This window comes from Gekko japonicus, unplaced genomic scaffold (genome assembly GCF_001447785.1).
Source record: "Gekko japonicus isolate JY-2015 unplaced genomic scaffold, Gekko_japonicus_V1.1 scaffold955, whole genome shotgun sequence".
Classification (NCBI taxonomy): domain Eukaryota; kingdom Metazoa; phylum Chordata; class Lepidosauria; order Squamata; family Gekkonidae; genus Gekko; species Gekko japonicus.
The window spans coordinates 462,232-476,814 of NW_015163631.1; the positions used below are offsets into that span (position 1 = coordinate 462,232).

Sequence of the window (14,583 nt, forward strand, 5' to 3'; positions counted from 1 at the left end):
AGGTGGGCTGTGCATCTACATCCTCGATATGTTCAGAAAAGCCATCTGAATCGGAGGATACATTGGATGGTTCTGGAGATGATTCGAGTAATTCAGGTTGAGACGGTGCCGGTGTGTTAATCGGGGGCACAACCGGGTCTGGTGGATGCGTCGGTATCGACTGCTTCGATACCGATGGTCGATCTTGAAAGCGCGAAATGCGGGATGACACCGACTGACGATCCCATTCAGGTGGGGGTGGTATCGGGAGTGCCCAAGGGTATGGGTATCGATTCCCGTACAAATAATGCCATTGCCTCTCATCCCAAGTCAGGGGAGGAGAAGTTGGTCGGTGCCGATCCTCGACTCCACGTTCTGGGGAGGCATGAGAGGATTGACGGCTCGACATATCAGATTGCGACTGATTTGTTTGTTGAGTAAGGTCGATGTCTAGATCCGAACCGATCGGGTGAGGTTCTTGCGTGGGATCTCGACCCTGACTAGCCGAAACCTTATGGACTTTGGGTTTGTCCGTTTTAGGTTTCTTCGACTGCTGTGAGTCTTTGCCCTGCTTCCGGATCTTGGAAGGTACGGGGTGGTCCTTTATCGGCGTCGATCGTTTCGGTGCCGAAGCATCGATTGCGACCGTCGACGTCGACGATCCCAGAACGGGAGGACAAGTGTCCGCAGCCAAGGTGGACATCGAGGCGTGCCCGGACGTGTCCAACGGTGAAGAGGACTGTGGAGATAGTGCCTTCTCCATCAGGGCCAAGTGTAGACGAGTTGCCCTGTTTTTTCTCGTCTGATTCGAAAACGTTTGGCAATGTCTGCACTTAGAGACACAGTGCGACTCCCCTAAGCAAACGAGGCAAAGCGCGTGCCCGTCGGTGGGGGATATTTTAAGACCGCAAGTCCTACACCGTTTGAAACAACCCCACCGCGGGGCCATAGGCCAGCGGGAGGGGAACGTAAGTAAAGAACAAACACCGAAAGAAAAATGCTAACTACAAAAATAAAGAAAGAGAAACTAACTAAACGCAAGTTTAGCAAAAAAAGTTTGGTACTTAGCAGACCGAGGCAGAAGGCGTCCTACCAGCGCGGCGGTCAGAAGAGAACTGGCGGGATCTGCGTGCCCCTCCTTGGTCATGCGCAGTGGAGCCGGCGCGTGACCTGGGAGAGGCGCGAAAATCCCTTTTTGCTAGCTATCGGTACCGAGAAGGTTCAGCGCAGGCGCAGTGTATCCCAAGGGTGTGATGCACAGAGACCACGAAGAAGATCTGTGAGCTAGCTCACACTAACTCAGCTTAGAGGGAACACCGGTTGCTTGAGTGCTCAAACCACCTTAGACACATTACCTGAAACCATTACGACACCTGTAATGCAAACCACAATTATAGCACAATTAGGTGAGGGTGGGGGTGGGAGTGTGACTTGCCTACAGTCTCCTTGTGCACTGATTATTAAACTTAAATTAATTAATCAAAACATTTCTATGCTGCCTTTCCACTCAATCAGGGTCCCCAAGGTATTTATGGAAAAGATGAGATTGGAACAGAACTACTTTCAGATTCCCAGCTCAGGAGAAAGCCCTTCTGAATACGGCGAGATTTACCTCTGAGTAAACGTGCCTCGGATCGGGCCGTCCCACCCTCGTGCTCAAGCCCTTTCGGGGCCTGCTTGTTTTGCTTTCAAAAGGCTCGCTGGCTTCCCCACCCCCACCCCGGTTGCGCTGACGCATTCGTGAATGAAAACGTCAAAGCCTTTGACAGTGATGTGCCGGAGATGTCAGAACAACAACCCCCCCCCCGCCCCATTGCCTGCATTTCTTCTCATCTGGCATTCTGCCAGCATACAGCCCTCCAGATAAGCGAACCTGGTTCACGCAGCGGGGAGCGCGTCACAGAGAAGGGAGGGGTGGGGAGGAAGACTCACGCCTTCATGGGGACGTGCTTTTCTTTTTATAAGTTCGTTAGGCGGCTGTTAGGAAATAAAGCAATCCTCTGATGAGCTGTCTAATGGAAGCCGGCGCCGCTCCCGCAACGGCGTTTGCGCTTTTCAAGCCCCCCCTCCCCCCCACCACGACGTCTTGCTTGAAGGGACCAAAAGAGAGACAGAAGCAAATAAAACAGCAAGAGAAAATTACATTTCTTCACCTCTTCTTCCTTTGAAGGGAAGTCTGATAAGGCACACGGGCAAAACAGCCCCAGCACCTTGGAAACGAACTTTTAAGAGACATGGGGCGCGTGCATGCGTTCAGATTCTGGGGGATAGGGAGAATGGCGGAATGCACTGTTATGAGCAGCAGGCGTTAGAAGAAAAGTTATCCCAAAGTGGCATGGTGCCAATAAGAAGAAGAAGAGGAGGAGACTGGATTTATACCCCGCCCTTCACTACCCAAAGGAGTCTCAGAGCGGCTTACAAACTCCTTCCCCTTGCCCTCCCCACAACAGACACCCTGTGAGGTAAAAGAAGAAGAAGAAGAGATTGGATTTATACCCTGCCCTTCACTACCCAGAGGAGTCTCAAAGCGGCTTACAAACTCCTGTCCCTTCCCCTCCCCACAACAGACACCCTGTGAGGTGGGTGGGGCTGAGAGAGCTCAGACAGAAATTGATCTTTTTCAAGGACAGCTCTTATCAGAGCTACGGCTTGCCCAAGGTCATCCAGCAGGTGCAAGTGGAAGGGGTGGGGAATCAAACCCGGTCCTCCCAGATTAGAGTCCGCGCACTTAACCACGACACCAAACTGGCTCACCGGGATCCTGTGTGCCTTTTAATTCTCCGTGAGAAGGAACTCTTACTACTTTCACTTCTGGCAAGGTAGAAGACTTGCAGAATGCTTAAACAGATTTAAAAACACTTCTTTGCAATACCTTTTTAAGAACCCTGAAGTCACCGTGGACTAGTTGAACACACACGAAGCTGCCTTATACTGACGTAGATCCTTGGTCCGTGCCGCTCTGTAACCATGCACATTTATTTTATGCTGTCGTCACAGCTGACTTGTGGCGACCCCACAGGGTTTTCAAGCAAGAGGCGTTCTGGTCTGCCGCTGCGTAGCCACCCTGGACTTCCTCGGCAGTCTCCCATACAAGTACTAACCGGGGCCAGCCCTGCCAAGCATCCGAGATCTGATGAGGCTGGGCTAGCCTGAGCTATCGAGGGCAGGGCAGGTACATTTATATAGGGCTCTTTTTGTAGAAAAAGCCCAGCAGGAACTCATTAGCATAATAGGCCACACCCCTGACAGCACAGCTCATTGGCATATTAGAGCCCCCCCATGTTACCAGAAGTGTGCTCATCCAGCCACACCCACCTTTTGCTTCTTATTCTGTTTACCTTGTTTGTTGTCAAAACCCAGGGCTTTTTTGGTAGCAGGAACTCCTTTGCATGTTAGGCCACACACCCCTAATGTAGCCAATCCTAATGCGTTTCTGCTGTTGGGTGTGGCCTGTTATGCTAATGAGTTCCTGCTGGGCGTGGCCAACTTGGGAGCCAGCCGGAACTCCGTTCCTGTGCATTCGTGCCCCAAAATAGCCCTGCATTTATATATGCCTGCTAACCTAGAAGACCGCTTCATGCACCTGACAAAGTGCACTCTGGCCCATAAGAACTTCTCCCACAAGTTTTTAAGGTGCATTTGGTTCAACATACTGGCTTCTTTGAGCTATTCGTCTCTCTGTTTGTCTCTAATTTGCCTAAAATGACTCCAACTGCCTTTGTACCGCTGTGGCCATCCACTGATCAAGCTCGACTTGTTCACGGGAAAAGAAAAGCGCGAACAGCAAAAAAGCCTTTCCAACTTGGTGCACAGTTTTGCTCTCCAGGCAGACTTTATGCACCAGACAAGCAAACAGAGATTCTTCTGCATCGCTGGCCACACGGCATTTGTCGGGATCGATTTCAGCGAGGCTTCAGTGAGGAACAGAAAGGGCAATTCGATCTGATGCCACACGCTGCCCTGGGCTTGGAGCTGCCCATCCAGATCGGAAAGGCAATCTATTAGTCTCCAAGCTTGCCTTTCACCCCCGCTTCCAACTCTCTCTGTCTCCGTCTGTCTGTTGCGCTCTCTCTCTCTCTCTCTCTCTCTCACACACACACACAATCCAGCTCTATGCAGATAACTGAATCACACAGGAAGAAGCGTCCATGTGTCCCAGTTAAACACACAGATTCCAGAACTGGGACTCCGGCAGTTTACCATCTATTGGGGCTGTCATGCACTGCAGAATCCTGTGTTTCCTCCCCTTTCGTAGAGGGAGAAACAGAAGACCTTTGCACAGTGGGCGTTTTCCAGCAAGAGGGTGATGTATCGGGGCAGAGGTCAGCTCCCAAAGGCAGTGGAGGGGGGTGCCGAGGGAGGAACAGAGATCAGGGCTGACAAGAAGAAGAAGGAGAAGGAGAAGAAGGAGGAGGAGGAGATTGGATTTAAACCAAAGGAGTCTCAGAGCGGCTTACAAACTCCTTTCCCTTCCCCTCCCCACAACAGACACCCTTGGAGGTAGGCGGGGCTGAGAGAGCTCTGACAGAAGCTGCTCTTTTTCAAGAACAGCTCTGACAGAACTATGGCTTGCCCAAGGTCATCCAGCTGGTGCAAGTGGAGGAGTGGGGAATCAAACCTGGTTCTCCCAGATTAGAGTCTGCGCACTTAACCACTGCACCAAACTGGCTCTCAAAGCGACAAACAAGGGAAGGGCTTGGTCGAACCACAGAGTGAGGCAGCAAGAAGTGGGGCCCAAGTGAGATGGAGGGTCTGGGCGCTGAGCGCAGCACGCCTTTTGCTGCATGGGCAAAACGTGCCAGCAGGAAGAGGAAGTCTATCTGGGCACTTTTTGTAGCAGGTACTCATTTGCATATTAAGTGACACACCCCTAGCCAATCCTGCAAGAGCTTACAGTAGCCCCTGTAAGGAGAGCTCTGTAAGTTCTAGGAGGATTGGCTAGATTAGGGGTGTGTGGCCTAATATGCAAAGGAGTTCCTGCTACAAAAAGAGCCCTAGGGACAGGAAAGGGTCATGATCAAGCACAGCAGGGATGGGAGGGGAAAAGCACAAAGCCCAGGAGCATGACAGCTGCCCACCAAGAGGTGGCAGCTCAAGGCCCAAGACAGGTTGGTGGGCTTGAACAGTCCCAACAAGGCAAAAGATCCGAACATGCATCTGTTCAGGGCAGGAAAATGCATTGTGCCATTAGAAGTGCGGGCACAATGCACGGTTGCGCCACCAGAAGCCTGGGCATGATGCAGTTGTGTGCCACTAGAAGTGCTGGTAAGAAGAATTTGTGTGTCATTAGAAGTGTGGGCATGATGCATTTGTGTGTCATTAGAAGTGTGGGCAGGGTGCATGTTTGCGTCATGGGAAGTGTGGGCAGGGTGCATGTTTGCGCCATGGGAAGTGTGGGCACGATGCAGCTGGCATGCCAGCATTTGCCCTGGCAAGGTCAATGATTTGGCCCTTCTGGATTCAAAGAAGGAACTTTGCTCCACCAGCCACCCCTTACAACCTGAGTGCTTCTGGGACTCAGGTACCCTCCCAACCACAGAGTTAAGAAAAGGCTCTCTCAAGACCACACAACCCTCACTCCTGGTTCCCATTCAAAAGATACCATTCGGGCAGGGGTGGGAGAGAAACATGCTCTGTCCCGGCATCTGCATTCGCTCACAAGCCTCAGCTAAAATAATAATCCATCTAACGGATAATTTTTGTGATGCCCTGAACTGATAAATACCGACACAACACCAAACCACGTCCGCTGTGATAGCAACTAAGTCAATATTTCCTTCTAAGAATATGTATTTGCTATTCCCAAAAGGTATTTAGAAATCATTTCAACACTGTGATGACTCCTAATCAAATGTGTAAGAGGTTCTTTATTCCTTTGCACCTATTACTGCTCTGAAGTATATGGTGGACACCTGTTGTTGTTGTTTTTTTACCATCAATGGCGGATTTATCTGCTTTTGAATATTGTTTTGATCCGATGTGTACTTTGTATTTTTACTGTTCTACTTGGTGTTCTGGTTGTGTTAAAGTTAAAAAATTATAAACAAAGTTAAAAAATATATGTATTTGGATTTTAGCTTCATTAAGAACACCTTTACCAAATTGGGGGGGGGGGGGGAACCGTGGTCACGCACGACCTCCGCTTGCAAAAGGTGCAAAAAAACACCCCCCAACCCGGAAGCTCCATAGCTGCTTTATTAACAGGCTGGCTCGGAAGTTTGGTCTGGGAGAAGTTTGTGACTCACTTAATCTTGTGAGAAGCCAACACGCTGACATATTCCGCCTCTGAAGGAGCGAGGATGAGCAGGCTGTTCCCGCGACTGCCAATCCGAGCCGTCCTCCCAATTCGGTGGATGTATTCGGCAAGAGAAGCTGGAGGATTATACTTCAAAAGGAGAAGGAAGGAAAGGGGTTGAAGAGGCGGGCGGGGCGGGGGAAAGAAGAAATTAACAGATCACGCAGGCGGTTAATTACGACAGTGCACTTTGATGGAGGCCGTTCGGAGAATCAGTTCTTACACCTTAACCCTCCCCCCTTCAACAAAGAAGAAAGAACGAAATTGCTTATCGGCCTCCATCACATTCATTCCCGCCAAAGCATCATTCAATGCTACAGCTATAACAAGTTTTTCTGACATGTGAATGTGACACATCGGCCAGGCTGAAGATAATAGGACAGTTTCTGCCGTCTCAGTGTCTCTCTTCACCATTTTCTTCCTCTAAAATAAAAATTCCATTCTCTGCAGGACTCATCCGTGACCCATTTGCCTCCCTCCTCAACGCGCAAGAGCTGTTTGCCATCGGCTTGGGACAAATAAGAAGCTGCAGGTGTTTCCTTAAAATTGTATCAGGGTTGAAAAGAGATTTCTGTTTGCTTAAAGCTATCGGTGCGAGCTATCCAGTTGCAAAACACCAACAGGCAACACTGAGAAAGGCAGTGTGTGTGTGTGTGTGGGGGGGGGCATTCACACATTACTTTTTGTGTGGACGGATGATATTTTAAGTGCGCACTTGAAAATGGGGAAGGCAAGAACCGTGCTTGCTAACATGTGTATCCATGTACGTGTACACTGGTCTACATTAATCACAGAACAGCCGTGCCCCAACTTGCATGGGTGAATGAGCCCGCACCCATTAAAATGCCACATGCAGAAATTTCATGCCATTCAACTGATCCCAAGCACCCCATTTTCCTACAGAACGGAATCTCAGCTTTATCTGCCAGTCCTCCCATGACGTCCATGTACGTGGGAACAGGGCCACAGTCCTGAGAAATCGGCAGCGTATGTTCAGTAGCAAACTGGGTTGGATACCAAGTGAAGAGCTCCTTAGGCTGACTGGGGATCAGGAGGTGCCAAATTGGCAAATCTCCCAAGAACCGTCTCCTTACTTCCTCTCCCTCCACCATCTTGGCCTCACTCAAAGGTTTGTGTAAATGCACGCTGATTAGACCTCGAAGAGCATTCTAGCACCAACACACCAACTAAAGCCAACAGGGGAGTCTGAGCACAGCACATGGGTTCAAGCCCCCTTCCCCTCCTGGAACTCCAGGAGACAATGTTGCTAGGCAACCACGCCGCACTGCATCACCTGGAACCAACAGATGCTCGGGGCCAAGGGCTGAAGCACAGCCCAGGGGATAACTTTGGAGGCTGGCGATGAAATCTAGCAGAGGCGGCCAAGTCTCAGCCACTCACATACCACCGGAAATCCCAATGCTTCGTCGAGATGTCTTATCGGGAACTACGTCTGTCGACTCGGGGTTGGGAAACTCGTGGAGGTTTGGGGTGGAGCCTGGGTAGGTCAGGTGGCCACAGAGTTCAAAGCTGCTGTTTTCTCCAGAGGAACCAGCCTCTGTACTCTGGAGATCAGTTTGCAACTCTGGGAGAACTTCAGGCTCCACCTGGAGGCCGCAAACCAAAGAGAGAGATCGTGGGCTGGAAGTTGAACGGGAAGCAAGCAACCGTGATGTATAGTGCCGAAAAAAAGGGGTTCTTCGCCAACTTGTACATTCTCTTTTCGGTATTCAGTTTACTGGAAGCCATTCAAACGCCATCGGCACCAACGATCCGTGCATATTACATCTCGTTTCGTGTATTCATCACACGAATGGATTTGATGGATGTGACTATGAGATATGACTAGAGTGTTGGCCAATGGATTGACATTTATTTATTTATGCTTTCGACTTGTATCCCGCTCGAACCCCGAGGGGTCTCTGAACGGCTTACAGTTACTTTTTTTATCCCTATCTATGGCCACACGTAGTCAGGGGTGGGGACTGCCCTACCGGCACCCAGTGGAGGGACTTGCTTTCTTTTTCCGGTTCGGCTTTTGTCGGCTCGGCTTCGGTTTGGCTCCTCTTCTTCTCCTTCTGGTGGTCTTCGGAGTCGGCTGTATTCGGTGGACCCATCTGGCGCGTGGTTCGCGTCAACGCGGCTCCGGCTCTGTCCATTTGGCTCCGCCGCGCCTGCACCTCTACGTCCTTTGCGTCTTCTGGCTCCGCCTCCGCCATCGTCCGATCCACCGCTGGTGTTGCGCCTCCTTGCCGCCACTGCTCGCCACTTCACTCGTCGCCACCGCCGCTCGTCATGCCGCCGCGGCAGCTCGCCGCCGCCGCTCCATCAGACCCCACAACGGAGGAGGGTAGCCCCTGCCACCTAGGGCAGGTACCCATTTATCTACTCGCTTTTTAAAAAAATGTTATTGCTTTTGAACCGGTGGGTGGGCGGGAGCTGGGACTAGGGCCAGGAGCTCACCCTGGCCGCTGTGGGTTTCGAACCGCTGTAGCAGCTGTTCGCAGCTGTTACCAGATGTATATTATACATTATACATTATAGAGGTATTTCAACGCTACCCACTTTGATAAAGGTATACACGAAACGAGATGTCATATGCACGGATCGTCGGTGTTGACGGCGTTTGAATTGCTTCCAGTAAACTGAATACTGAAAAAAAGAATTTACAAGTTGGTGAAGAACCCCCTTTTTTGGCACTATACATCACGGCTGTTTGCTTCCTTTCAACAATCCACCTGGAGGCTGGCAAACCAGGCAACCCAAACTCAAGTTAGTCTCTGCAATCCAGAGATGACACAGTCAGACTATTCCCGGGCTGCGGACTATTCTTCAGGCTGTGAGTGTAAATCATACACTTGAATGGTCCCTCATAGCAGGGGGAAACAAACCCCCCCTGCATATCCAAAACTCACTTGTCAAGGAAAAGGTTTCTCCATTCCATTCTACATTCTCCTAACTTTCTCCATTACACGCTAGCTTTCCAGCTGCAAGGTTACCTGTTGCTAAGGAACCATTCAAGACTGCAACCTTCCCTTCCTCTTGCCGAAATACAAAACGATCCAGTCCAGGAAAAGCTTCACCCTGTGATGTGCTGTTTATGAAGACCGGCCCTTTCTCATTCATTCAGACCACTTCTTTAGGTGTAAGGGTAAAGGTTCCCTTGCTCGAAAGCCAGTCGAATCCGACTCTAGGGTTGCGGTGCTCATCTCCGTTTCAAAGCCGAAGAGCCAGCGCTGTCCGAAGACGTTTCCGTGGTCATGTGGCCGGCATGACTAAACACCAAGGCGCACGGAACGCTTTAGGTGTACCCCTGGGTGAATGCGACAACCAGGAGCACCAGACAGACAGAGATGCTGGGAAGAGTGGGAATTGGCTGTAGCTTCGTGCTGGGCGTACGTTTTGTGGCAAACCCTCGTTTTGTGGCAAAACCTTGATATCTCTATTGTTTCTTCCTTCTAGACCAGGGGTCCTCAATCATTTTCAGTCCGTGGGCACCTTTGGAATTCTGACACAGTGCGGTGGGCACAGCCCCAAAATGCCTGCTGCAGCTTCCCTTCAGACACACAGTGAAGATCCTCGTGTTGTGATAAAAGCTGCTGCCAAAGCAACATCCTTTTTAAAAAATTTCCCCATCATTTAATACACGGTCTTATGATATAACCATGTATAAAACCGTTAACAGATTTACAAACACCGTATTGTTTTAACAGTCTCTTAATACAGTATCAGGCTCTTTCGAGAAGATGCACCGATAAAAAATAAATCATTTTCCTATATAAAGTTTTCTGGAATAATGCCCTTTTCTGTCATATACTTTGTAAGAGGAAACCAAATTGCCACAAATTTTGATTCATATTTCTTTGAGGGTGACACGTCGGTTGAAATTCTGCTCACAACAAAATGTTCCCAAATGTGATTTTTGCCAGGCTTTGTCTATCCATTGTGTCGCTATTGTGGTTCGCACGACTGATAAGAGAACGTGTATTGATTATGTTTTCTAAGTATTATTGTTTGGATCAGTCCATTTGCCCAAGAGTGGAACTTCGGGAAGAAAAGGCAAGTTTTCATCTGTTATTTGTTTCATCCGTTGAATCACTTGTCTCCAGAAAGGTTGTATGTATTTACAGGTCCACCAGTGGTGGAGGAAGTCTGCTTTATATCCAGTTTTTTCTGCAAGTCGGGGGGGGGGTGTCAAAGTCCTTTTTCATATGTTGCAAAATTGTGGGTGGTAAGTGCTGTCTCGTTATGATTTTGATCGTTTGAAAATGTATAATAAAGCAACATTCTTTAAAATCTGGCCAATCAGAAGCCTTGATGGGCAAAAGCTCCACCTGGCCGCGCCCACTTTCTGAAAGCACTTGGCGAGTGCCAGGAAAGGTGTCCACAGGCGCCACGGTGGGAACCCCTCTTCTAGACTGCATGTGGTTGTGAGCGGGCCTTTTTTTGTAGAAAAAGCCAGGCAGGGACTCATTAGCATAATAGGCCACACCCAACAGCAGAAACTCATTAGCATGTTAGGCCACACCCCTGACAGCACAGCTCATTAGCATGTTAGGCCACACCCCCATGGCTTCCCTTGGCTTGCCCGGGCAAGCTGGACCATGGACAGGCTGGGGAAGGCATGGGGAGGCATTTAAATGCCTCCCCGATCCTTCCAGGGCCCCCCTGGCCCCCCTGCCTCAGAGTTGCTGGGGGGGGGTCGCTCTCAAGGCCTTTCCTCTGTAGCCACGCACACACAGAGGTTTTGGCTGTCGTGGGCGTGGCCAACTCTGAAGCCAGCCGGAACTCCGTTCCTGCGCGTTCCTACCCAAAAATAGCCCTGGTTGTGAGAGTTTTGCAGGATGTGCTTTGGTGTGCCCAGCAGCCAAACTGTTGTCTTGGGGAAGCCAGGGAATGGGCCTGGGACCGTCTGCATGCCAAGCGGATACTCTGCCACTGAGCCACAGCACCTTACGGGGGACAAATTCCTCGCCATCCATTTTCTCCTTGTCATGACTATTCAGATCAACCTCTCCCTTCGCTGCCCCTGTTCAAGCCTACGAAGCTCCGTTCCAGGCAGGGGAGCTGCCTTCAGCCCTTGGTTGGCCTTTTGGTTGCTAGGATGTTCCAGACTTCAGGGCTCGTTTCTTTTCTCACCATCAAAGCTGGGCCAGCAGCTGCACTCCTACCGATGTCGTCTACCAAAGTGGTCTTCCAGCTCCGGGGCCCCCAGAATTACGCTGGTCCCCAGGCTTCAGAGATGAGTTCCCTGGGAGAACATGGCTGCTTTGGCAGGTGGACACACATCCCTGCCGAGGCCCCTCCCCTCCCCAGGCCCCACCCCCCAAGTCTCCAGGCATTTCCCAACCCAGAGGTGGCACCCCAGCCACAGGAGAGGGCAAGGACCATCTAACTGCAACCTGCCTGTCTCTCTCACATCTCTGCAAGCTTCTCGGACCAGCCTGTGCAACAACCAAGCCAAGCCGAGTCTTCTTGAAGAGCGGAAGCCCCCAACGGCTTCCAATAGCCTGCACAGCAGAGGCCCCATCCAAGGCCGTGCATGACGGGATGTGTGGACCTCTGGAGGGCAGCATGGAGGGGAGGCATGAGGAGCAGAAAGCTAGTGAGCACTTCAGAACATAAGAGAAGCCATGTTGGATCGGGCCAATGGCCCATCCAGTCTAAGTGGCCATCAGGAGGTCCACCAATGCGGCAAGAACTCCAGAAGCCCTCCCACTCTTGCCCCCCCCCCAAGCACCAAGAACACAGAGCATCAGTGCCCCAAATAGAGGGCTCCATCGAGACCTTGTGGCTAAGAGCCACACAGATGGACCTCTGCTCCATATGTTTATTCAATCCCCTCTTGAAACTGTCTAGGCTTGTAGCTGCCACAGCTTCCTGCGGCAGGGAATTCCACGCGTTAATTACTCTTTGGGGGAAGAAGGACTTCCCTTTTATCTGTTCTAAACCTACTGCTCATTAATTTCATGGAACGCCCACGGGTTCTTGCACTGTGAGGAAGGGCGGAAACTACTTCTTTCTCTGCCTTCTCTGTCCCATACATAATTCTGTAAACCTCTATCATGTATCTCTTTCCTTAGGGAACAGTGGAATGCCTGCTATTGATGGGCAGGATGGGACTCTGGAGAGACGGCTGGTGTGTTCCAGGGACTTTGGGATGTGTGTGCGCACAAGCCATCTTGAGGTGCAGACACAGCCATGCAGCCCCCAAGGTCACTACTGAATGACCCAGAGTCAGTGGAGGCAAATGGGCTTGGCCCACGCCGGAACACTGTCCCTGGAGGCAGGCGTTTACTTTCTCCGTAAGACTGACCAGCAGCCTCTCGCTTCTCTGGGAGAAAGTATAAGGATTGCCGATGGGAGGAGGGAGAGGGGCCACACCTGCCTCTGGTCTTGGTGACTCCAGGTTCTCTTGCACTGTCTTGACCGTGGCAGATTCTTTTCCTCCCGTTGAACTGACCGGCAGACCCAGATTCCGCAGAGCAAAACTGTGCAATGAGTGTGGAAATCCGGGCCACACAATGCTGTGCCACCAACTTCTGCCCGGTGTGCACATATCACAAGTGGAGAGATTCCATGCTGCAGGAGGAACGGCCCACGTACCAGAACCACAGGGACAGGGGAGCCCTCTCCATTTGCCCTTCTAGCAGGGCCAGAGAATGTACCTGGCAGTTACCCTATAACACCTCCGGGCTGCACTTCTGCAATGCCGAGGACTGACGGGTTAATCACTTCACACTCACATGTATTTCAAGTGCAGGATCAAAGCAGAAGACTTACCTGAACAATCCAGGTGACCTGCGGGAGGTCCAGTCCTCGAGCTGCGACGTCCTTTGAAACAGAAGAAAAAGAATGATTAAAATGATTTTTACGAAATCATTCTACTGAAGTGACAAAGAACTGTTTGGAGGACCTTGAGACTGGCTCCCTAGAGGGGGGGATCTGACGAAGGGAGCTTTGAATCTAGCCAAAAGCTCCTGCCCTGGAAATCTTCTCGGTCTCTCAGGTGCTGCGGGACTCGAATCTGGCTCTTCTGCTGCAAGACCAACACGGCCACCCTCTGAGACAAGCTTCCGAGAGTAACTGAGAGAGCACAAGCAAGCGAGCCAAAGCACGATTGATTTAAATTCATTTATACCCTGCCTTCCTCCCCAAGGGGGACCCAAAGCAGCTCACAGCCTTCTCCTTCATTTTATCCTCACAACAATCTCCCTGTGAGGTAGGCTAGCCTGAGACTGGCCCAAGGTGAGCTTCCACAGCACGAGTGGGGATTTGAACTGGGATCTTCCAGATGCTAGCTTGACACTCTTAAGTACTACACCACACTGGCTTTCAGCATATGCTACATCCCCTCCTCCTGCCCTGCCCTGGATAGCCCAGGCCAGCCTGATCTCGTCAGATCTTGGAAGCTAAGCAAGGTCAGCCTTGGCTAGTATTTTGGATGGGCGACCTCCAAGGAATACCAAGGGTGAAATGCAGAGGCAGGGAGTGGCAAAACCACCTCTGAAACATCTCTTGCCTTAAAAACAAGTCTCGCTCACCACCAGTGCTCCCTCTAAGCTGAGTTAGTGTGAGCCAGCTCACAGTTTTTTAGCCTTTGGCTCACACATTTTTGTCTTAGCTCAGGAAGGATGGCTGCAGAGCAGACTAATTTATGCAGCAGCCAAATTGCTCGCTCACAACTTTAATGCCAGTAGCTCACACAGTAGAATTTTTGCTCACAAGACTCCACCGCTTAGAGGGAACATTGCTCACCACCTAATGGTGCATAACACTTAAAGAGCTAGAACTTCTGGCTGCCAGACAGTCTTAGGGTCGCCTGGCTATTCCACACACAAATCCATATGATAATTATTAATTATTACATCTCCTCCAGACTTGCTGTTTAATCTGAACTGAAGGAGGGGAGGGATTGTAGACTGGTTTTACATTTGGTACAAGTTAATACTCCCCCCCCCTTACTATTCATTCCCAGGGATACAACTGCAATACTATTCAACTTGTGTGCATTTGCAATGACACGAGGCTGGATCCCAGGAAATACTTTTCTTGTGTCTTTTGATTTCCTCTTTGAAGTAAAATTAAACGTGGCTTCAATAATATATTTTGCAATTGGACATCGCATTTCAAATTGTTGCTTAAACACAATTTTTCCTTTATTCCTTAACACCTCTCCTGTTTCCAGGGGTCGTTTAGTAGAAAAAGAGCTAGGGGAACTCATTAGCATAAATCATTAGCATATGCCACACCCCCTGACATCACCGGAAGTGAGTCATAAGGCCACACACCCCGCCCCCAACGGTCCC

The 14,583-nt window shown here is 50.4% G+C and overlaps 1 protein-coding gene across 1 annotated transcript in view; it reads right to left on the reverse strand.

Annotated features, from left to right (window-relative positions):
* Positions 1-14,583, reverse strand: part of DDX31 (DEAD-box helicase 31) — a 118,450-nt gene that overhangs the window by 51,015 nt on the left and 52,852 nt on the right. The window contains exons 15-16 of the mRNA XM_015407538.1: positions 13,058-13,108; positions 6,225-6,364 (exon numbers count right to left, since the gene is read on the reverse strand). Of these exons, the coding sequence (XP_015263024.1) occupies positions 6,225-6,364; positions 13,058-13,108 (191 nt within the window). The remainder of the gene's footprint in view (positions 1-6,224; positions 6,365-13,057; positions 13,109-14,583) is intronic.